General features: G+C 38.2%; 3 protein-coding genes and 1 long non-coding RNA gene across 13 annotated transcripts in view; 1 reads left to right on the top strand and 3 right to left on the bottom strand.

Moving 5' to 3' along the window:
- The window catches only part of LOC106655364 (D-2-hydroxyglutarate dehydrogenase, mitochondrial), a 68,847-nt gene extending 60,873 nt beyond the window's left edge, over nucleotides 1–7,974 (bottom strand). For both annotated transcript variants that reach the window (XM_014375715.2, XM_014375716.2), the window contains exon 1: nucleotides 7,704–7,974. The gene's annotated coding sequence lies outside the window, so the exon portion shown is untranslated. The remainder of the gene's footprint in view (nucleotides 1–7,703) is intronic.
- On the top strand, nucleotides 483–14,019 carry LOC106655363 (polyhomeotic-proximal chromatin protein). Of its 7 annotated transcripts, XM_014375714.2 has the most exons (11): nucleotides 486–937; nucleotides 8,789–9,149; nucleotides 9,630–9,899; nucleotides 9,974–10,261; nucleotides 10,337–10,634; nucleotides 10,776–11,321; nucleotides 11,491–12,033; nucleotides 12,117–12,350; nucleotides 12,470–12,704; nucleotides 12,779–12,938; nucleotides 13,030–14,019. In XM_014375714.2, exons 2-11 carry the CDS (start codon nucleotides 8,901–8,903, stop codon nucleotides 13,258–13,260), a joined length of 3,054 nt encoding a protein of 1,017 aa, XP_014231200.1. In that variant the 5' UTR covers nucleotides 486–937; nucleotides 8,789–8,900; the 3' UTR covers nucleotides 13,261–14,019. The 7 variants fall into 7 exon arrangements, with proteins under 7 accessions (XP_014231199.1, XP_014231193.1, XP_014231200.1 ...); XM_014375713.2 differs by having other exon boundaries at nucleotides 483–937; nucleotides 8,789–9,122; nucleotides 10,337–11,321; XM_014375707.2 differs by having other exon boundaries at nucleotides 484–937; nucleotides 10,337–11,321.
- A 1,189-nt stretch (nucleotides 14,020–15,208) lies between these two features.
- On the bottom strand, nucleotides 15,209–16,050 carry LOC111694284. The gene is made up of 2 exons (XR_002763590.1): nucleotides 15,813–16,050; nucleotides 15,209–15,700 (listed from the first exon to the last, which is right to left on the bottom strand). It is a non-coding gene; the product is annotated as an uncharacterized LOC111694284 (long non-coding RNA).
- Nucleotides 16,051–16,163: 113 nt separating this feature from the next.
- Nucleotides 16,164–23,774, bottom strand: LOC106655353 (arginine-glutamic acid dipeptide repeats protein-like). Of its 3 annotated transcripts, none has more exons than XM_023461825.1 (8): nucleotides 23,432–23,774; nucleotides 21,745–22,166; nucleotides 21,382–21,668; nucleotides 19,905–21,086; nucleotides 18,846–19,186; nucleotides 18,152–18,560; nucleotides 17,972–18,082; nucleotides 16,164–17,899 (listed from the first exon to the last, which is right to left on the bottom strand). In XM_023461825.1, the coding sequence occupies exons 1-8, from the start codon at nucleotides 23,757–23,759 to the stop codon at nucleotides 17,545–17,547; spliced, it is 3,435 nt and encodes a 1,144-aa protein (XP_023317593.1). In that variant the 5' UTR covers nucleotides 23,760–23,774; the 3' UTR covers nucleotides 16,164–17,544. The 3 variants fall into 3 exon arrangements, with proteins under 3 accessions (XP_023317593.1, XP_023317594.1, XP_023317595.1); XM_023461826.1 differs by having other exon boundaries at nucleotides 17,972–18,079; XM_023461827.1 differs by having other exon boundaries at nucleotides 18,152–18,548.
- Nucleotides 23,775–24,566: the final 792 nt, after the last annotated feature.

Genomic DNA, 24,566 nt, shown 5'->3' with positions numbered 1-24,566 from the left:
CGGCAGCCTCTCTCTCTCTCTCTATCTTTCCCCCTCCCTCGTACTCGACTCCCCCACCACTGGGCTACGGGACAGCTTATTTAGGGAGCGCTTTATTCGCTGGCGAAGCGATCGTGTTCGTTGGCTACGAGGCTGGGCATGCGCACGATCGCGCACCCTCTCCCACTGAGTCGCCATACTAACTACTTAGACCACGCCCACCGGCCAGCTGCATCTGAGTCGGCTCGGATTCGCTCTCGGTCTCATCCAATAGGCATGGCGCCAATGATTCCAACTTGACCTCTCCCATCGGTCGGACGTTCGACCAATCACCGCCACAGAGCGCATTTTTACCTTTCTCTTCGCGGCTGGGCGGAGGCAGCGTGGCTGGCTTGCAGGCTGTCGAACGCGCGCTGCACCCATGGTGGGGGATTTTTCGTATACAAATGAGAAGCCACAGTGGAAGCCGTGTGAAAGAGCTTCCTCTCTCGCTCGGGCATCAGTGAACTGCAGGCACTCAGTTGGTGTGCGGACCTCGTTGCTTTCAGTTTCTATCTCTCTCTCTCTCTCTCGGTTTTTTCTTTTCCACACGATTCTTTTGTGCGAGAGTGCTCCGTCGTCGTAGTGTGGCCCATTGTTTCGATTCGATCGGGGGCAGAGTGTTGAAAAATCTAACGTGTCCAGTAGTGGTCTGCACACGTGCACGAAGTGTTCGTAATTACATCTATACTGATAAGAAAATAAGTGTGTTATATATACAGTGCTGTTATATATACTCGAGTGTTGTGCAGTGTACGAAGGCATATACGTGTGATATTTTCAAAAGTGCCTGTTACAGTTTTCAAAAAAAAAACAGTGAATAAAAGAGAAACAAATATTTCTCTGAATATATACTATTGCAGCTCTTGGTACGTGTAAAGACTTGAAACGTGCAAAGGCGTGACTGCGCAGGCGTATTGTAAGTACACATATATATCTATTATCTCTATCTCGCTCTACGTATATGTAAATACATGCCTATATAGATAACTGTTAAGTCTCTCTACCTATAGCTATATACCAATGTACTTTTTTTTTTATCTCGTTCGAACAGGCTTTAGGCTCGAAAAAAATATTTTTTCTTTATCGTTCACGCGAGGCTATCAATTTTAAAATAGGGCCCACCTCTGAGTATTTTCGTTTTATTCTTATTCCCTCTGGGCAGTGTGGTAGAAAACGAAAAAAAAAATAATCGAGCAAGGCGGTTCTGAAACTTAATATTAACAGGTTTTTCTCCTTCTCGCATCTCTCGTTTTCTGTTGGTTAGTTACGTGGAAACAGAGAGAGGGTATATACAGTATACGTATAAGGCATATAGATACGGATACGTGTATATTTCGCTGCGCGTGAGTCGCGAAGTAAAGGAGGACACGAGCATACGCTTTTCATGTTTATGCATTAATAAACGAAATGAAAGAGAGAAAAAAAGAAGGAAAAATAAGCTTACACAGCTGAAAAAAATCTGAATTAAAAATTATTCGAAGAAATCTAATCTTACTTGGAGAGGCATGTAAAGTATATAATGTATAATGATTCGTCTGTAACCGCAATGCCAGATGCTACTTTGAGTGGGGGAGAGAAAGACAGAGAGAGAGAGAGAGAGAGGCGACGTCTAGAGGGGGGAAACGGGAACCGATACGAAATAAGATAGGTAAAATCGGCAGGCACCAAGAGTGGGGAGAAAAAAAGAAATGCGAAAAGCGATGGCGAAAGTCTCAGCCAAGCCGCCTTCTGTTTCATTATAACGATAATGACTGTTCGCATGCGGAGCACTCATGCGTGACGCTGTAAGTGTGTGTGCTTGTGTATGTGTGCTGCTCGCCAAGTATATGCCATGTTGGTATATATAATGGAAGAGAAAGAGAGAGATGGATTATTTCTCTCTCTCTTTCTCTGCGGACGGGAACGTCCCCTTCTCTCTTGATGCTTATTTTTCATTCGTCTCTGCTGCGTCTTTCATTCTGATTCCGTGCGCGACTCGGCTTGCATATATCTGCCTTCTATGTATGTGTACGTGTGCGCTGTATGTTCACGAGCGCAAAAGCAGGAGAGAGAAAAGGCTCGTGTGATTCCGCCCTCTCTGCTCTGCTCCGTTGCTGTTGCTAGGTTCACCGCCTTTGGTTCCCCATTTAGCGATGTAGCGCGCGCCTATATATAGATATACGTGTGTATGCGGCACGTATACACACACACACGCACGCACGAGTTGGAAAAGGGAGAGAGAGAGAAGAGAAGAGAGAAATGTAAAAGAAATATCCTCCATTATTTGCGAGAGCTTCACCGTATATATATCTACCTATACGTCGTATTCGTACAGCATGATATCCCCACCATGGGGGCTTAGCAAAAAGCATACATACATACATTTATAATATATTATTTTGCTTTCTTATTTTGTGTATGTGCGAGCGTGTGTCTCCCTCCTTTTTTTTCTTTACTCGTTTGTGTACGTATGTGTACTGTATGTCATGTGTATGTATGTATAATGTGCACAGCTGTGACAGGCCCGAGTGTGTGTGTGTGTGTATGTGCACATAAGTGGCCGTAAATATATATGAACGTGTATGAGACTTCTCTTTTTTCATCAGCGACAGCAGCAGCAGCACACATCTACACACAAAACGTTAATGTTCTTCAGAGTCCAACTGTTCCTCGTTATATACGCTCTTAAAAAACATCGCGTTTGGCTTTGACTTTTTTCGAGCACTTTTAGAGAGAAAACTTTACGTTTCAAGAGTGCCTGTGCGTGTGTTATTTTTTCACTCTCTTTGTAATTAACACTTTTGTGTTATTCTAAAGATATTACAACAATATTTTCGTCGTGCTCGAAATAGAGTAGCGCCACCAAAGAAACCTCCAAGATTGACCATAAATTCTTGCCGATCTTTCCCGACTGTTAATTAAAATGCATCCCCCGTGAAATTTCTCTGAGCTGACTCTCTTGGAGAAAACGAGCTCGATACTAATGTGCAGTAGCGAGAAGTTCTCTCTCTTGGTCTAGAATTACTGTCTATATACGAGTACAATTCGTTGGTTCTTGGGTGCCACCAAAGCCGTTGAAAAATTTTGTCGAAATGTGCCATTAATTAAGCTTCTCTCGCTTCTCTCTCTTCTCTCTTTCTCTGTCTATTCATCTCGTCTATCTTCCCGCGGCGCTTCGAGCCTTGCACAGAGGGGTTCTCTCGGTATTTTCAGCTTTGCTACTGCTGCTGCATCGAGTCTCTGTACATATCCTATCGCCTCTCTCGGCTCGCCTATCTCCTCCCCCCCCTGTGTGTGTGTGCTCACACAGACGATGGCATCTATCTCGTTGCTAGCATCACCCTGTGTGCTGCACCACCGCCATCCCTAGTACACACACATGGATGGTGCTCGGCTCCTGCCCCATGGAGGTGGTGGTGGTGGTGGTGGCGATGTTCGTATTATATATATGGCTGCTGCGTACTGCTCTTCACGTTTATAAGCCACGCGAGTTCCTTTGAACCGGTCTTTCTCCGTCTCTCGCTTTTCTCTAGGGGGGCTCCCCCGCCTTGGCCTTTGTTGTTCCACCGAATATACGTATATCTATATACTGTATAACGTTGATGTATTGTATATATCTATACGAGCTAACGTGTGGGCGCCCAACTAATTATTATGGCTGCCATCACGCGTTAAAGGGACGACATTTTGTTTTGTTATAGCCAAAAAGAAAGACAATAAAAGAAAAGAAGGATGAAAAATCGATCGGTCGGCGTTACCAGTCGAATTTCCGAGATTCAGATTATTTCGTAACAGCCATCGTGAATAATAGCTCAGCTTTGTGTCTCTCTCGTTGAATCTCTGGTCGGTTTTATAAAAAGCTTTTCGGTATATATAAGCTCAGCTCACGGCAGCGAGCACACGAGCTTATGTATTTTTTATACCGGCAGACTAATGCTCGTACGAGAAATTCCACCGATGTTTCCTTCCTCGATATCTCGCGCTTTTGGACTCATCATAATGATGTTTCTCTGTATACGTATTTCGGACTGAGTCATTTATTATACTGTGAAGTATACGAGGAGGAAGGAAGCGACCGAATGCTATCGACGAGCGACAGATTTGTGCCTCGAAAACGAACAGATTTTCGGTCCGTAATAAATGACAAAAGCTACACGCTGCTGTTCATTTCTGCACATTATGTTCTTATCAATATGCTGTGTGCTTTCCGCCATTTCGATACCCACATTCGCCAAATTTGATTTGACACGAGCTCGAATCATTCGAAACGACTGACTTTAATATACTTCATGAAAAAATAATCCAGTCATGAAGCAGCGGTGCACAGAAAGAGAGAGAGAGAGAGCCTCGTGATATACACTTTTTTTTTGAGACCTCCTACTTACGCAAACACAGATTTCATTGGAGTAACACGAAACTTTTCAAACGAACCATGCGCGCACTCGAGCGTCACGTGTATATAGAGTAGTATATACAATAGAGCGAGCGAGAGAGAGAAAGAGGCTCTATAGCATATACGACTCTATACACTCGATAAGGCGAGTTACTTGACCTTTTGATTCATTTGTTGTTCGACGCGTCATGCGCGCTTGGCTCACGTATATTGTATACACATGTATGTATACGTTTGTGACGTGCTGCGTTACAGTTTAGCACGTATAAAATGCCTTTGAAACGGACTCTCTCGGGAAATATTACGTCCAACGATTGAAAATTCATTCATTCGTACAGCGTGTACAGATTATTTTTTATCGTCGTCGTCGTCGTCGTCCGTCCCGAAAATAGAGCTATAAAATCAGCTGTGAAGGGTAGTGGCACACGCGTTATCGAGCAACTCTCGACAAAAATAATCATAATAAATAAAATATGTAAAGAGTAGGCACATTTTTTCTTTCGTCACTCTTTGCTTTGAAATCGTTTGAAAAATTCGATAACACAGTGCTCGGAGAGTCTCTCCAATCGAATAGCTGCTGCTGTCGTTGCTACTTGCTACTATACTCCCTATCTAATCGCGGCAACTTCGACTCCGATATCTTGACAGTAACAAACGCACCACGACACAAGTATTTATCCACTCTCTTTCGGAGTTCTGCTAAACGTGTGTATGTGATTTTCGTTTGTCTGTGTCCGTGTCACTGAATGCTCGTAACGCGGCTCTCGACGTTTGGTCGATTCACCAGAAGAAAACAAAAAAACCAAGACTTTTCATTTTGTTTTGTTTCCTTTTTTTATCTGCACTGCTTTGCTCTCTCTCTCTGTCCGGACAGGTAGATACATAATCCATCATACATACAAACGACAAGCATCCAAAGAATCCTTTGAATAACCCCGAAAGTTTCTTTAAATATTTATACGTCCACCGAGCGTAAGGAAAAAAGAAGAGCCTTCGGTCATCTCTCTATGCCATTATCCATCTTCAGAATCTTAAACGCTCATCGAGAGAGAGAAAAAAATCGTCGGTCCTCTTCGTCAACACACACACATACAGCACGCATTACTTGACAGTAGAACGACGAACACGAGAAGAAGCGGAGTCAGGCCCCGTCGCTCCAAGTCGAAGAAATGCCTGTACTTCTATCATATACATGTGGTCTCTCTCTCTCTCTCTCTCTATATAGGCTGTGTTCTGACTCAACGCGAGCGCGACAAGAAAGGTGAATTCGTGAGAAATTCAATAGCGACTGGTCAGTTCCATATAAGCTGCGCTTCTCCTCGTTCTTTTTTTTTCTAACTTTTTTTTGTTTTGGTTCGGCCTCACTTGCATCGCGGTGCGTTGCAAAAACGTGTCTTGCACGAATCGCACTTACGTATAGATGTAGACACACTTTACACATCCTACACACGTATATCTATATGCACTCGCAGCTGGGAGTCAGTCGCGCGCGCATACACATAGAGAACTATGGTATATATCGATAGGGTGCAATGCTTCCGGTTCAAGAGAGCTCGTACGTATACTTGCATGCTATGTGGGTGTGGGTGTGTGTGTGTGTGTGTGTGTGTGTGTGCATTTTCTCGGCCGAGACCACAACCTTTACCCACATTGCGCGAAAGTCGTCGTCGTCGTCGTTTTCCCCTACCCTTCTCGCGACATGCGATGGCTATGCTTGCAGCAGCAGCAACAGCTCTCTGTTATAGTTATTATATATTGCACACAGCAGCGTCTCGTGACTTTTCAAGAGCGACGGCGCACAAACGATCTGTTCTGATGCTGCTGTCTCTCTGTGCGTCTCTCTTTTTATCCAATCTCCCACTCGCGCCGAGTCACGACGGCGACTGTGACTTATACTACTACTTCTCTATGACGTTATGTGCACGGATGCATCGAATGTATACACGTCAAATCGAATCATTCTGCATACCTATATATTGCAATTTCAAATGTTGCTATGATCAACAGGCAAGTGAAGTTTCAGTCGGAGTTTCAGATTTTTCATTTTCTGGTACAATTACATTGGCCTTTTGAATGAGTACAATTCATGGTATTCACGTACAACTTGGATGATTTAATAACCAATTTGATTTATTCATCGAATGTATCAGATTTATGTATTCATTACTTTGGAAATTTTGATTTTATTTGAATTCTTTCCAGTACACAACTCATTTCAAGTTCACAGTAATCCAGGAAATATCTACTTGAAATTATTCAATCCAAAATTCCACTTTTAACTTTATGATTAAATGAGGTGATCTCATCTTTTTTCAAATGATTGATAGTTTTCATATGTTTATGTATGATAAATATACGAAAATTTCTGGAAGTCATTGCTGTTAATTGTAAAATAATGTTATTATAATTAAATTAAAATAACATTAATCTAGCAAAAACAATCTGTTCAAACATAACAGTGATGTAACTCATTTATTTAAAAAAAAAGGGATACGTTCGAGAACTATATAATTATCGAACAAATATCTGACTTTGAACATTATCTTTGTTGTGCAAGATAAGAGCTATCTAATTTTAACATCTTGTGCAATGAATAAAATCAGTCAATTGGAAGAACACTGCCAAAGCGGATGATCTTCATACAGAAATAATCTTTTTGACTTTCATCAAATGATGTGTTTTGTCTTTTGTACACACTCGTTGTAAAATAAATGACACCAAAAATTCAGCTGTCCATACAGAATCATAACAACAATTGAAATTGCTCGTATGTCATTTACGAATGAGTCGTAATCAACCATATTATATTGTCACGTATAATGGCCAATGATCCTTTCATTGGGAAGCTTGAAAAGTAAAAAAAATAAAAATAAACTGTAGCATTGTGGCATCAAGATTTTCGCTCCGATTTTCTAACTCGAAAAATCAACACACTCGGAGCGCGATTCACTCCGAAAATCTCAGCTGCGAAACAATATATAATTCTTAACAGCATCTGCATAACGAGCTTGAAACAAATGCAAATATCCGCAACACTCAGCAGCAGCAGCGAACGAACGACTTTTGCGCGCGTCCCTTCCGCGCGGCAGAGGTTATGTGTCTTTTCACAATTAGCACTTATATACATATATACGTGCACTGCACCGCAACATTTTTATATGCATAATATTTTACACAGAGACACGCATCTGCTGCGTGCGGCACTTTTCACTGATATACACAATAGCAGGAGGCGTATACACATACACGCCTATGATCATACCGGGAGCGCACTCACACTAATTGTCTAAGCCGCAGCTGAGCTTCTTACCTCAGAAGTTTCGATTCATAAATCGTCGAGTAGATTGTCGTCCTGTGTGTCGCAGGGGCAAACTTTTCCTTTGCTCCGACTTGGACGCTTTATACTAACGATAACACACAAGCCACGGCGGCGGCGAAGACGACACGACGATGATACACTTCTTAGATAGTCGCGGTGCACTAATGAGCGGCTGATATTCGCGGCGTCGCGAGCGGAAACTACAGATAACGACGCCATGACTGAGCCATGCTACTGCTCTGCCTGTGTGTATGCCTTGACTCTCCAAATGAGCGCAGCACACAAGGGGACATACATATACACACACAACACACAAGTATATATAAAACGTATATACAAACACAAACGCACACACTTGGCAGTCTCTCGGCCGCGCTGCCTAATACAGTCTGATTGTCTGTCTCTTTCTCCATTCTCTCTTTCTCTCTCTCTTTCTCGGCAGCAGCAGTGGCTCGTGGTGGTGCGCCAGCATAGCGGAGGGATTTATGTATTTTATTAAATGCCGGGAAGAAGAGAGAAGTGTATATACCTTACTTATGTACCTCCCCCACTTCGCCGATTTTATGTGTGTGCACGAGCGCTGCACGCCGCTGCGCTGGCGCGAACGTGTTTTGTTTTCGCACTTTTGAAAAGGAAGGAGTTCGGGATTTGTTTTCGAAATTTGCCAAGTGTCCTATATAAAGGTCGCGCGCATAGGCACCCGGAGACGAGCTTTACTACGTTTATTATTATATTATTATGTAGGAGCTGTGCCATTGAAGGGTAATCCAATACTTAGTTTTATATAATGCATTATAATGCATAATATAAGGAGGGCATAAATTACCGCGCCCGCGCCATCGTGTTTCGAGATCCTCTCGTTTATAAATTGGGTGGAATTTTAGAATGAATTACGAGGCCCCCATAAAACTTTGTTCGAGCGAATTTTGATTAATTTCAAGTAGAGAGAAAATGAATACGCGCGTACGTAAAGCAAAGTCAAATGTAATCAATGACATTCTGTGTGTTTTATTTTCTTAAATTTACCTTTGTTTGGTTTTTTGTATCTTATCGTGAAAAATTTTGTGTGATTTCAGATGTGCAGTGACAATTTCCCATTAGAATTCTTCTAGTCATGGTGTTGACATAGAATCTCATACAATCTATCTGAGCTTTGGATCATAATAATAACAAAACATAATAATAATCATGGGTGACAATAAGCAAATGGAGATGGATCAATCTCAAAATCAGCCACAACAACAAAACCAAAATCAGCAGGGACAACAGATGATCATAACTACCCATGACATGCAGCAGAACGTTCAACAACAGAACCAGCAGCAACAACAGAATCAGTCGCAGCAGCAAAACCAGCAGCAAAACAACGGCCAGCAAAAGATGCAGACTCAAGTTTCTGTCCAACCACAGGTCGCAGCAATAATGCCACAGCAGCATGTATTTAACTGTTTTTTACTTCTTTCACAAATTTTGCACTCATTTTCTCAAAGTGCTCAACAGTCAGATTTCATATAACTCATTTATCATCAATCTTTAATTGCTTTTTGATTAGAGCAAGGTGAATCATGCTCATGAGAACGCAATTGTTTTTTTTCATACATCAACATGTTTCCTAATCATGATTGAGTGATTGATACTGTAGCTATTTATATTCTCTTTAACTTTCATTATAAAATTAAAATATCAATATCCTACTTTTCAATTGTAACTGCTCTTTGGTTACAATCAAAATCAATTCTCCAATATCACTGAACTGTTCAAAGCTTTCAGAATTTCAGTTGATGCAATTGTTACAAAATGAGTTTTAAAAATAAATAAAATTCATGAAATAAAAAAATTAATTTTGAAACAATTGCATAATGCTTGCATTCAAATTTTAATTGCGGCAACCAATAAACAATTCATTTCAAATTATAGGATACAGTTGCAGTATCAATGCAACAAGCCCAACAACAAGCTCAGCAACAATCTCAATCTGTTGGTGGTGTATCAATGACTTTATCAGGACAGCAAGGTGCAGCAACAATTACAACGATGGCAGCACATCCTCAAACTGTTCAAGTAATACAGCAACCTATGCAAAATCAGTATCATTTACCACAACTCTATAATGCACAAGGAGCACCAATACTGATGCCAGGAAATCTGCTTGCTCATCCAGCCGGTCTTAATTCCTCACCTATACAGGTAAACATTCAAAATTATGATTTACAAATATTATTGAAATTGTCAATTACTGTAACTATTTTCTTTTTTTACAGGTACAGTTCAATAATATAGCAGGAAAACCAATTCAAGCTGGTCAGTTTGCAACTGGACCTCATATGTTGACAACTGCTTCACCTGGTCAGGGAGGCGGACACCCTGGAGCAGGTGGCACTAAAGTTCAAAGCTTTCCAGCTGGTTATATTCCTGTACCAACATCAGCTACACCTGGCGGTGGTCAAACTTTAGTTTTTGGTCAATTAGAAGTATTACCTCAGCATCAGACTTCAATTCAACAACAAGGACAACAACAAGGCAACAACAAAAATGACGGAGTACAAAAGGTTAGAATTCAACAATTATTGATTAACTGAATAATTGTTCAGGTAATATAAATTTTCTATTATGTTTAACAATAGTACACAACTTGTTCAACGGGTGGACAACCTGGACAGAATAGAGGTATGCAGTTTGCACCTTGGCCCTTTGCAGCCCAAGGTATATGGACAGGACTGCAGCCTCAGACATTGCTCACAGCAAGTCCCAATCAGATTTTTATCAGAGACCCAACTCAGGGTGACATGTACATTCAGAGTCCCGGACCCATACAGACGCATAATACACTAGCTCAGCAACAAATTCAAGGGGTTCAACAGATAACGACGGCTGGTGGTAAACCCAGGGTAATGAACATTCAACAGCAGCAGCAGCAACAAGGTAAAGCAGGTGTGGTCACGCAGCGTCCTTTGAGCATTTTGCCATCATCATTACAAGGTGTTCAAGGAGCAAATATAAGACCAGCTAGCTCTGTGTCAACTCAGACAAATCACGGTGTACAAGCTACTGTTCATTCTCAAGGTGGCAAGGCCACGGTCGGTCCAGGCAAAGGTCGCGGCAAGCCCGTGGTGCGAACGTCGCCCGGTCCGAACTTGAACGTGACTGTGAGCAAAGCGGGATCCGGAGCTGCTGCCACTACGACGAGCAACAGCGGTGCGACCAACGTCACGACGGCCAAAGCCCAGCACACGATGATGCTACAGCCGCAACAGGTACCCGTGTCCGTAGCGACCAACGGAACTCAAAATGCCGCGGGAAAGGGAGCTGCTCAGTCGAACCAGCAAGCGCCACCGAGCTCGCCGATGAACGACAAAGGGAACTTCGGGCAACAGCAGGCTAACAAAGGTGGCAACGTTATGCAATCGCCTCAGCAGCAGCAACAGCAGCAACAACAGCAGCAGCAGCAACATCAAGCGGCACAGGTCCAAGCGCAGCTGCAGGCGCAGGCGCAGCAACACCAGATTCAACAAATATTCATACATCAGTTGCAACACCAGGCGCAGCAGATGCAGCAATATCATCAAGCTCAAGGCCAGCAGCAGCAGATACAACCTAAACCTATAATGGGTAAGCGGGTTGAAAATGGAACTTATTTTGTTCATTATAAACGCGCAGGTCAGCAGCAGCTTGTAGAGCTTTATTTCGTTCGTAATTCCCTCCGAAAACGCATCGTCTCATTATGCGCTCGTATGCATGCGCGAACTACGTGGTAACAGTTTTTTTTATTCTCTTGCAGGCATGACCGTGGGTCAAGGACAAGCAGCGCCGAACGTACAAGTGATAGGCAGCGAGCGTCCGATCATGCCTGTAGTAAGCATCAATCCTGCTTTGATTGGAAATCAGCTGGCTGGTCATCCGACGCTGCAAGCTCTGCCAATTGTAAGTCAACCAACTGATCAGTTGGCAGCGGTCGCGGCTCAGCAGCAGATGCAATTGCAAGCGGCAGTGCAACAGCAACAACAACAACAGCAGCAGGCACAGCAGCAGCAGCAGCAGCAGGCACAACAGCAGCAACAGCAACAACAACAGCAACAGCAGTCACAGCAACAGCAGCACGCAAACGAACAAACAACTGTTGCTGTGTCCACTACTGCGACTCATCCAAGCATGCCAATTATCGTAGCTTCTGGGGATAGGAGTGGTAGCGTGGAGATACAAACAATGATGCCACCTCCTCCACCTCCATCTTCAGGGCCTATGACAGCCGTCTCGGACGAGGCACGAAACTCCGTTGCTTCGAAAAAAGATGCTTCAACTGAAGATTCTTCGCGTGATTCGGGTATGTAAATTTATTATAGCTTTCTTCTTTTTGACCTAGATTCATGTTTCACGTTTATAATTCTCACGTTTGACATTTCTCAGCTGGTAAAAAAGATGAAAATATGAATGGCACAAAACAAGATGATCATAAAACATCGACTAATCCTCTTATCAACCTGACAAATGCAGTTAATTCAATACCCAACGGTAATTTGGGAGAAGAAACAACTGCTGACTCAGCTCCCATGCAGGTCATGGGCAAACAAGTGCCACCAAAAGCCATGGTCAAGCCACAAGTTTTGACCCACGTTATTGAGGGATTTGTCATTCAAGAAGGTAAATTTTGATGATTTTTAAAAATAGCGTTGTTTATAGGACTTTTTTTAAAAAAAAGTAAATCTTTGAATGTAATAAAATTTATCTTTACAATTGTTTAACTAATCCTTTTTTTACAGCTTCTGAACCTTTTGCTGTCAACCGTACTTCACTCAATGGTTCAATGACTGGTGAGACAAATAATAATGGTAGAAATGATTCTGCTGATAAAGAAAATCAGGAAGAACCACTATCTAAACGTAAGAAGATGAATTATTCACTTGATTCAGATAAACTAGATAGCAATATTCTAGAGGATCAAAACGCCAAAAATAAAAAAGACAAAAAACTTTTGTCTACAGTTAGTCCTAAATCGTAAGTGGCCTTGGCAATATATATCCGAAGTAACCTTTAATATTAAATCATCTAATAATACTATTTACTTATAGGAAAAAGAAGGAAACTCAAGACTCTGTTAATAAACAATGGCCAATGGATGTGAGCCTTAACAATGATATAGATTTATTGAAGAAAAATGGTGATGATTTAAATTCCACTTTAGAAATATTAGATGACAGTTTACCAAAGATAAATCCAGTCAAATGGACTGTAAGTATATTCAATACATTATTAAAGTAGTTATAAACTAAAAGGAACACTACAATTTAATTCTTGTAATAATTTTTCATCTGAATATTAGGTTGGAGAAGTATGCGATTTTATACGTAATATGCCAGGCTGTGAAGATTATGCTGAAGACTTTGCCATTCAAGAAATTGATGGTCAAGCTCTGATGTTGTTGAAGGAAGATCATCTTATGTCGGCTATGAGCATTAAACTAGGACCTGCATTAAAAATTGTTGCAAAAATCAATTCAATGAAGGATCCCTTGACAGCAAGTTCACCACCAGTTTCTAGTGCAAATGTGTAGAGTATGTGGAAATCCGGGGTGTGTTATTGAAAAGAAAAAAGAATACTTAATTGCTGGTCTACAGTGTAGAAATCTGTACTCAGTGTATTCTGTCTTGATCATTTTTGCTTACGAGGAACGTTGCTCAGTGTCATAATGTGTACAAAGTCACATTTAAGTGAAGTGATTGAAATAGAATTAAAGATTCTTGCTTTTCAACATCTACAGACATCCCCTGGATTTATTAAATTTTCAGTAATACAGTGTTCAAAAGAGATATATTCGTGAATATCTCAATTACAGGATTGATATCTACGAACACCACAAATGCTGTAAAATTCTTATATACACAAATTAGGCACTGTAAATAGGATAAGTGTAACATTAGAAATTATTTTTCTCTTACATTATAAAACGAATTATATGACTTTATATGCGAATAAGAAAGATAGTATAAACATTCCACTAATCTTATGGAAGTGGAACCTACAATCATCAGATTGTAAGTTAAGAGTATTTTCGTTGTAATATAATCATTATTACTTATAAATTTGTACACCTGTAAATAAAAATTCAAACTAGTTTAAATTATAAAATTATTTGATGCTTAAGTAATTATTTTCAAGGAGCATAAAACTTAGCGCATATAAAATCGATCAAACATACTGTACAATTTTCAGTAACTATTTGATTGAGGTTTGAGGTTTAAAAATTACATGTTCCCAATTCAGAAGTTAATATGTGTATATTAAAATGGCATGATCAATATTTTTGTTGGAAACAGTTGAAACATTTATTTTCATATGTTTGATTGATAAGATAATTTTAAAAACGATATGGTGCAATAATCATTGAAATGAAAATAAAACTAAAGAATACATACAATTGCAGCTATTATTAAATGTAGTTATGCTTATGAAGTATGTAAAACGTTTATATTATTTTTATGATACTAGCTACCTGTTTTTGACAGAGTGGTAGATACAGAATTGTAACGACAATCAGAAAAATTGAGTTGTGCTTTAGACCTCCTTTTTGATTGTTTAAGATTTTTTTCTGCAATTTATTTGCTTAAAAACCTGCATTTCCTTGTATATAAAATTCATGCTATTGGTGTGTACTAAGAATCAGGTCCATAATATAAAAATATTATAAATATTAATATGACGGCAATGGGTACAAACAAAGCCTCGATCAGTGAAAAATTAAATAAGAAATTATTAAATGGTATGTAAAATAAAACGAACAAAGACTCGAGGAAAGTAAAATTTAATAATACGATTAACAAGTGTATATACTAAATGAAAATAAGAATATCTTTATTTAACTACAAATTTTATATCATAAAACTTAAGTTCAAAATTGTGGATAAGTATGTTTTATCCATGATAGTCATAAATATCTAGATCTATATATTCACATGGGAGAAAATTTCGAGTAAAAATTGAAGATACATAAAAAGCATATTTTTTGAGTCCAGTCAAATAAAAAATTCTAAAATTGAAACTCTATGCATGATGTAGAAAAGTATCTAATTTTTTTACTTGTAAAAAAATTGTCTCCAAACAATTTTAAATAAAACACCTTTAAATGATATTTTTTCAATTTAATTGTGAAACCCAGCTACACTTCCCTTGTCCTTTCAAATATTTAAAAATTGTAAGTATCATTTTCCTAGACTTTTTATTTTCGAAGAAATTTAAGTAAAAGTTTCAAGAGCAGTATAAAAATGGAAAACATTTTTCAATTAAATTTTTACTTTTATAAATGTTACAAGGTTTCCTTGACATCTTAAAAATATTACTCAAGAAAATCTGTCAAATTTTATTTCACATCACTTGAAAAGGACCCAAAAAATTAAATTAAATTTTAAAACTTACACTTGAACCATAACATCTTGTTTAGAATAAAAATTTTAGCATACTCATAGCAAATAATAAAAATATTTTGAAATGAAAATAAACTCAGATAAAATCAAAAAATCGTTTTTTATTGACTTAAAACAATATTCTATTTGATATACTGGTATTATATATTGTATTTTGATATTTTAAATTATTTACATTGGATGTATATTTTATCAAATTACATTTCCATAGTAAAGCACTATAAAAAAGTACTATACATAAAGAGCATAACTGAATGAAAGTACTTACAATAAAAAATGTAACAATCTACATGTTAAGACTAGCACTTCCAAACTGTGCAAATTTAAGGAGTTAATGTTGGAGTAGAATCTTGTAACATTCTGCCTTCTTTAAGCAACTCCTCTTTTAATCTTTCCTCTCTCTCATGTTTCACTGGTTTTACATACTTGAAATAACAGTAAACATTATATCCCAAAAAGGCTGTTGCACCAACAGTAGCAACTAAACACGTACTGACCCAAATTTTGTGCCCAAGATCGTACACGGCATTTTTTGCTCTTTTGTTCATCATGATGTTTTAGTTTCTGCGTGACCTTCAATAAAAATTAAATACGAGTCTACGTTATAATAAATCTAATAATTGATGATAATTCCAAGCACTTGTCAAAATTTTCAATGCAAATTGATATGACATAATCATCATACCTTCCAAACTTTCTTAATCAATGAATTTTTTGAAGTAACAATTACTTTATTAATTAATTAATTGTTATAAACAAATATGAGCCGGCAATTGTAATAAGTTATTGTTCTGCCCCTGCGAAGCATTAGTTCACAGGCCTACTGGTTCTGCAATATTAACCTCAAAGCCGCGATGTTTGCACAACTTTCTGCTACGCGCAATAGTATCGCCGTGCAATGACGAGATCGATAAAACATTTTATAAATTTTTTACGGCATGTCAAAAAATAAAGAAATAATAACAAATAATAAAACAGTCATTTGGTCAGATAATTTAAATTTTTTTATTGTTATTTAACACAATGAATACAAAAATTTGTATGGCATACTTTTTTTATTTTCTTTATAAAAATATCATTGATCAAATGTAAACAGTACAGATAATCACATTTCAAATGTTGTTCTATCCATTTATATTCGTATACTTATATTTTATTCCATTCATATATGTAAATATTTACAACTTAGTTTTATTGTTTGTTAAACAATTTTAACACATGACATCAAATTTTTTTAACATATGATAAAATTGTAAATCATTCTGGAATATCTATACATGCATTTTTGATTATCTATTTTTCTACATAAATTTGTATTAGACAATAAATTCTAACAAGTTAGTAGATTGCAATGGTATTGCATATTATTATCACAGTGAAAATATGATGCTGCACCAAAAGTCATGAATTATTTAAACGGTAGAACATTAATTATTGGAAAAATAATTTTATTTGCTCTCATGCAATACTTGTTTGTTTTTATTACAATAGAAATTTCAATTTGTAACTTTGAGGTATTTCAGGAGTAATTGGCTTTGATTTTGTATCAGCATTAATTTTTTGCTTACTCTGCAAAAGCCATATTAAAACAATATATACAAATTTTAAGTATAAGCACTGACGATTTTAGACAAAGCTTTGTCTCAGTGTGTACTTCTGAACTTTCCACTAAATTCTCACAAGAGATTAAAGGGTAAATTATTTTGTAATATATATAATTTTATATTACCTAAGTACCATATAAATGTTGTATAACTTTTGTAGTACCGTTCATGAAAGAATATGAAAAACATTTCTGCACTTTGTTTTGTTTATGCATATAATATACACTATTAGAGCTATTTCTCATATCATAAATTTTAGGACAAACGTCGTAATACAATCAATACTGATATTTGGCCTTAATAACTACATATTTTCATGTAGTACCTCTAGATATGTTAATACTACAAATCAGTTGAGTAATTTTTGAACGTAATAATTAATTTAACTATTTCAGTATTTTGCTTTTCAGTCATATTCATTGATAAAAATTTTGTCCATCATTTAAATGTGACTTTCAATGATGAGCTCAAGAACTCGTCACGATTACATTTAAATGTATTTCACAAAATTTGAATGTATAGAAAATCCGTTCTATACAGGCATTAGCAAAAACTAACTAAATATACAGATTATATTAGAATTAAATTATAAAAAAGATCTTTTCATTTATCAATTACTCTATACCTAACTTTGATCATTACAGGCTAATAAGCTTTGGAAGTGCTTGACCCTCGATAATTCCTTTGAATCGTATACTCATTTACTTAACAAAAATATGAATTCAAAAATTCCAATTTCTACATTAAAAAAATGTAACAAAGTGTTGATTTATACTGAGAAATAAATCAGTCACATATGATTAGACCTCGTTATCATCTGTTATAGTTGATTTGTTTAAGAGGACCAAGACTAAGAATTGAAGTAGCTCCCAAAGCAGCTAAACTACCAGCACCTGCATTTCGAGCTCCATCAATTGTAACAATCGGTAGGCCATAAAATCCTCCAGTTTGAGCACTGAGTTGTGAAAGAGGTATGTAACTTTGAATACCAAGTTGCGACAGGCGGGATAATGAATTTGGAGATTTCATGTCCACAACTGGTATAGCTAGTTCTACACTACCATTCTGTGAAGGAGGTATTGTTGGATCCAGGTCCTTATTATGATAGAGTCTTCGATGGCTATTCAAAGCTTTAGCATCTGGATACAGAGCTTGACATATATTGCATCTGAAAACAAATTTATGAATTATTAATAAAGTCTTGCAATCAGTCAAAAAATGTTGATTTTGATGAACTTACCTATGTTGTAATTTATTTGCTGTCCTGCTATGTGTAGTCATATGCTGATTTAATATTTCTTGACTTGGAAACCGTTTATCGCAGAATTGACAAACCAATGGCCTAGAACTACTGTTGAAAAAATTATTTAAAAATTAGAAACATTACAATCAATGAATAATTTAATTTAATGTAACATACCTGGGTGGTCTGCCTCTTTTCACAGGAGGTACAATTGGTGTCACATCTTGAGTCAAGTCTACTGTAGGCGGTCTAGGCGGTCTTTCAACCTCATTAGATGTTGGTTTAGCAGCTTGTTTACTCTGTGGCACAGCAAATTGTACTTGTTGTTGTTGCTTTTCTGGTTGTTTCTTTTGTGCTGGCACAATAGAGATGGCAGGACTTAAATTCAGAGATGAAACATCTATTGATTGCCTTTGTGGTTGTGGTTGTGCCTGTGCTTGTGTTTGCGCTTGATTTGTTTGCTCCAAATTTTTTTTACCCGCTGGCGTGACAGTTATACCTCGCGCAGTTAAAGCATCTGTTACAACCGCTGTATCAGATCTCTTGGCATTTTGAAGCATGGCATTGACTTGTTCTGGATTTGAACCTTATAGATTAGTTACAAAAAACATGATTTTGCTAATAGTGCACTTCTCCTTTTTATTTTTGAACAATTAAGTATTATCAAATAAAAAATCAAGAAGAAAATTAAAGTGCACAAAACTGAATTTAACTTTCAAATTTAAAAAAAAAATTTTAAAAAATACGGAATAATTTATTTGATAATTTGTCATTAAGACAATCACAAAATGAAGACATTCACAAAAATTAATGACATAAAAAATAAATACATAAATTTTAATTCGACTTGATAATCGAAATATTTTCATACCTGGTTGTCTGACACTCAATGTGATAGAGTCCGTCAAATGTATAGTTGGATCGGGTCGATTAGTCTGTTGTTGCTGGGAATTGTTACCACCTTGAACATTTTGAATAACGGGCAAACCATTGTTTCTTTTCTGTTGAGCAATGACATGACAATCGGCATCTTCGTTCCTGTCGGGTAGCAGAACATCCATGCGCCTTTGTTTTGGCGCAGAGGGTGCTTGTTGGGCCTGCAATGGAATACCTTGGGGCGGGGGCCGTTTCATTCGAGGCCTTATACCCGAAGGCATTTGAGACATTTGAGGCATCTGCGGCATTTGCGGCATCGCTACCGGAGCCCGATTCCTGCACAAATTAAAAACCATAAACAAAACGATATTTTCCACAATATTGAATTACAGCACATTTTTTGTCAAACTACCTAATCTTCTTAACTTTTTTAGCCTTGCGTTTTATCAAAATGTCTTCAGTTATAAGCACTTTCATTTTCCCGATTTTTAGCAACAGACTACTACGCGCGAATCAACTGTACCGGCGAAGCGCAATGTTAGCAATGTGCCACTAACAGCTCCGACACCAATACAGCCTGAAAGACAAAGAAAATATTCGCGCAGTCAACAAAGGACAAAGCGCTGAATTGTTTTGACGATTGACATAAGCCTGCGAGCCTCATTTCGAGATAGTGTATTCGCTCGTGATTTGCGCATCGTATTTCACGACTGGATACTAAGTGTAACGATTTCAAAATCAGAGTTCCAGTTTGCTACAAATACTTTTTAAAAGTATTTTAAAATATTATTAATTGGCGTCTTAAGCTTTAAATTCTTTCAACAATAATTTTTAGCATAATTTTTACAGAACAGCAGAATTGAAATACACGCTTTTTAATATTTTTTTTACGCGCATTTTTTTCGAAATTCGATTAGGATTTTATAACAAGTTTTTAGAACAATCTCTTATATCTTTTTATTTACAGAAAACGATTAATTATAAGAGTAAAACTCATTTGGTTGGTACTGAGTAATCAGTGTTATGTTATAAAATATTTTATTTGAAAACTCACCGTTGTTGCATCGGAACTTGATATCTTGGCCTAGGTACATGTTGTTGCATTTGTGGCTGCATGCCCATTGGAGGATACGAAAATGGGTACATCATCTGACTTGCATAATGCATAGCTGCTCTGTATATTGGTGGTCTTCCAGCATGACTAGGAGGAGGAGGATAGTAATTTTGAGCATTCATCATAGGAGTACTCATTTGACTTTGTGGTAAAGGCATCCTCTGAACTTGTTGGGCCAATTGTTGTACTGGTGCTGGCAATTGATCCATACTTATTGGAGCATACGTTGGAGCTGGCTGAGTATTAAAGGACGATGAAGCTGGAAGATTTGGAACTGGAGAATTCATAGGCGACGTGAGCGCCGTCATAACAGGTGAATGAGGAGATTGAGTATTCAAGTGAGGAGATTGTGTATTTAAATGCGGAGAGTGTGTATTTAAATGAGGAGATTGCGAATTGGTACTAGGAGAATGGGTGTTTAAAAGAGGAGAGTTGGTATTCAATTGTGGCGAAATTGAATGAGGAGAATTTCTTGATACATGATGAGGAGATGAATTGTTGCTAACATTTGGTGATACAGATGAAATCCTGTGATGTAGAGACACATGAGATGATAGCTCTGCTGAGGTTTTAAAAAGCAGAGATCTGCAGTCTGTTTGTTTGCACTGAAAATGTCCCGCTTTAATTTTGTGAGTTTCTAAATGCGCTGTATCCTTAAATTTTTCATTGCAAACTTTGCAAACATTGACTTTTTCAGCTAATTTTTCCAAAGAAACATATTCCGTTTCTTGGATTTGATTATTGGCATTTGATTCTGCTTTATTTCTTTCGTGTTCATTCAAGAAATTTTGAAGCATTGAACTAGGAGTTTCTATACTTTTTTGAGCTCCTGAAGTTTTTTCGCAGCTGACTTGAGGACTTTGGCTACGAGCATCTTCAGTTAATGCTGTCCAACTAACGCTGGAGCTGGTACCAATAGGCCTGATTTCAGTTTCTGCTTCATGAGATACAGAAGTGTTTGTCTTTTCTTTCATTAAAGCAGATTTAGGAACTATACTTATTTCACAATGGCGTTGGAGCTCTTTGAGAGTATCAGAAAGTTCTATTTCATCGTCTTTGTCTTTTTCTTGAATAACAGTTACAATTGGTTCTTCTTCAAGTTGCGATCTGGAACTAATCAACCTGAATGGTATAGAGAACAAAATGAAAATCAAGCAACCAGCAAAAGGGCAAAATAAAAATGCAATAAAAAATGATAAAATGCAATACAATGAATGAAAAAATGATTATTACAATACATTGAAAAATAAATTTTTTGCTATGAAAAATTTCATTCAGAAAAATGAAATATGACAATGAAATAACACCAATTTGAATAAAAAATCATAATGATAAACATTCAGCAGCATTAGCGTTGCACATATAATAAATGCATTTTTTCACAATTAATAATTTACAGTTGATTTAAATTAATTACCTTGAGTGTTCTCCTAGCATCTTTAAATTCTCAATTGTCTCTCTACAAGTTGCTTCAATCGCATCGGATTCTTCGATGTCATCATTTTCAGCAGCTTCAGCTTGATTTGAATTACTGTTATGATCAGCAACTACATCTTCAACATTTTCATCTTCTTTTTCAGAAGGATTAATGGAGTCACTACCAACCCCTGAGTCACCTTCGTTATTATCCATTGAAGGTTGCTCTATACTTTCTAGTGGATTTTGCTCTGGTTCCGAATCTATATCTTCGTTAGATGTATGATTCTAGTAGATGAAATAAAAAATATTAACCATAATCTTTGCTATACAACTAGAATATTTTTAGTTATAAAAAGCCTACCGTTTCCAGAAATACTTCGTTTTCACCAGAATGATTGGAGGTTTTTTCCTCCTCAGAATCATTTTTATCATTCATGTGTTCTTGCGCCAGCTTGGATTCTTCTTGTATTTCCTCTTTGGCAGGATCGACAGGACTAACCACAGAAAATTCTGTTCCAAGAGGTGATTTTCTAAGGGTCAGTTTCAACGAATCTGTTCTCTTGAGTTTGATTTTCAGGTCTCCTGGATGTTCTACATTTAATGAATAATTTTCGGCTGCTTGCGTCTTGAACGCTGGCTGATAAGTGTATGGTACTCTCTTCAGCACAATATAGGGTATCTTCAAGTGAATGTAGACGTGATTTTGCAAATTGCGCCTGTGATGAAACTTCTTGTGACAGACTTTGCAGCGGTACACTCGCTTCTTGTGCTCGACTATCGGAACTGAAAAAGGACATGAAAGAAATTTACTCTCGATGCCATAAGTAAATCTAGCCAATCAATTTTTATTAAAGAGTATATAACAACGTTTGATGACTTCTCAAGATCGAAGTAAAGTAAAGCACGCGCGAAGTAGTGACTCAATGTCGCAATAGACTGCTGTTCATAGAACGAAATTCCACGTTAACGTCCTTTATCGAGAGACTTTCTTTTGTGCTTCGAAACCGCCTTTATCATCAATCGTGGTTCGTGCGCTAAATTACATTGAAAATGCGGGCTTCCTATTCGTCATCTATGTCACTCTTTCATATCCGCACGAGCAATCCGAAACTCGAGCCCCTGATGTGTTTCTGAGCGTGTGTGTGTGTGTGTGTGTAAGCGAGTCATTAATGACAAACTGCATAGCAGCCACTACTACTTTACGTATAATGTGTGTACGAGACTGCACAGACATAGCGTTGTATTAAACACGTACTTTCATTCGCACGCTACTCGAGACTCGGCGAATCTTATAATGTACAAAAGCGAATGAATCACCTCGCACTGCAGCTCTCGAAGTCTTGGAGGTTAATACTCGCGGAGACTGTGTGCATATATATTCGCGCGTACGCTGCTGTACCAAACGCACGCAAAAGCTGCTCTTCTATCAGTCCGCGAAAAAGTGGCGCCGTTCGGCTCACTGCAGCTCTCTGTAAGGTATCAAAATCTTGACGCGAGCCACGCACAGTGTTTGTATTTACATCGTTTGTGTTTATATTAGAATCGACTGAGAAGAGTGCTTTACTACGCGCGAGATGTACACACCAACACGCGTCGTCGTCGTGTACTACTGTGCGCCGCGTACCACTATTTACTTGTCGTGAAAAGCTGTTGCTGCTGCAGTGAGTCCGCCGCCCGCCGCGCACGCGAATTTCCTCAATCGTGCTGACTGCAGCACGTTTGTGTGCGTGATCGGGCATATGATGCGATGAGATGCATGCACTGCGCTACACACAACACAACGCCGACTATATCGAGTGCGTGCGCGCGAATAATTTTCATTTACTCGCGCGCTTATTATCCCGCGAATGCACTTCGCGAAACTTAGTCCGCTCACGACGTTCGATTGTATTTGCACACAAAAAGAAAAGAACGAACAACGCACAAGTGCACAATCGTGCGTTCTCTTAGCAAACGTTGCTTGTCATGGTGCTGCGGCGATCAGCTGGATAGTAGTGTTTCGGAAAAAACGGACGTGAAAAATAGTAAATTTGCGCAACGATCTTTACCACAGAAGAAGTGCTCGTTGTTTCTAATACACTGTGTAATAAGGCAAGAAATCGCCGCCGACACCACCACCACCACGCGCGAAACGAATCGTGTGCCACAACTGCCGCCACTGCCGCCGCTGGTTCCGAATACAAGAGTTCGAAGCAGCAGCTTGTGAGCGATTATCGGTGTGCCAGGAGATCTCCGGCCAAGATATTGCGCAGACTCTACCACATTTATACATAGATATATGTGTGTGTGTGTGTGTGTGTGTGTGTGTGTGTGTGGAAGCGCCAGGATATTATAACGCCGCTCGCACGGACACACACACTGATACGCTGATCGCATGTGCTGCAGAAGAGGTGGATGGGCTTGATCACATTTTCGCTCGAGACGAGCGCGGATCGTCTCGACAGGATAAAAAACGATCAATCAAAAGTCGGTAGGTAATGAAAAAATAAAAGAGAACTTGAATTTTCAAACGTAATGTTGCAAACCGTATTTGTTCCGAGAATCGTGTATCGGACAATGAATCATTTGAATGAAATGTTTCTGCGGAACCGTCATTCTAGCGATTCATTTTTCATCCTGTAATAATAATAATAATAACAATCTTCTTGTGTTTTACGACTTGACTTTTTTCAAAGCACCGACTTTGTATTTTTCTTTAAAAATATTTTTCTTCACTCGAAGATCGTGTTTCAAGCACAATGCACACACACACGCGTGTGCAAGATTGACAGGAATGTATCATCTCTTTCGAATGACGGACAGAAAAGCTGGCTTATAAGACTTGATTCACAAATTCCTGACTTGATTCCCTGACACTGATAAAGCCGTCAATCATCCAAGTTCTAATGCTTTGTGTGTATATATTTCTCTCTGTGCGACTTCGTATCTTATCCGTTGAGCTATTTAATATCTTTTATACAATAGAAGTTGAGGCATGTATACCAAGGTTACATTCGAAGTACAACGCGATGCGCGATTTTAATCGGACGGAAACTGAAATTCTCTTTCTCAATATATATTGGCCTTTATCATTTGCTGCGTGCAAAATATTTGAAGTTTTATTAGACTTCGCTGCGTTGAGCAACGAAGTTTTTTTTTATCACTAAAATCTATATAAAATTTGTATCATATTTTAAAACGTGG

This window comes from Trichogramma pretiosum, unplaced genomic scaffold (genome assembly GCF_000599845.2).
Source record: "Trichogramma pretiosum strain Unisexual culture from Peru unplaced genomic scaffold, Tpre_2.0 scaffold12, whole genome shotgun sequence".
NCBI lineage: Eukaryota > Metazoa > Arthropoda > Insecta > Hymenoptera > Trichogrammatidae > Trichogramma > Trichogramma pretiosum.
This window is presented reverse-complemented; position numbering and strand designations above follow the sequence as displayed.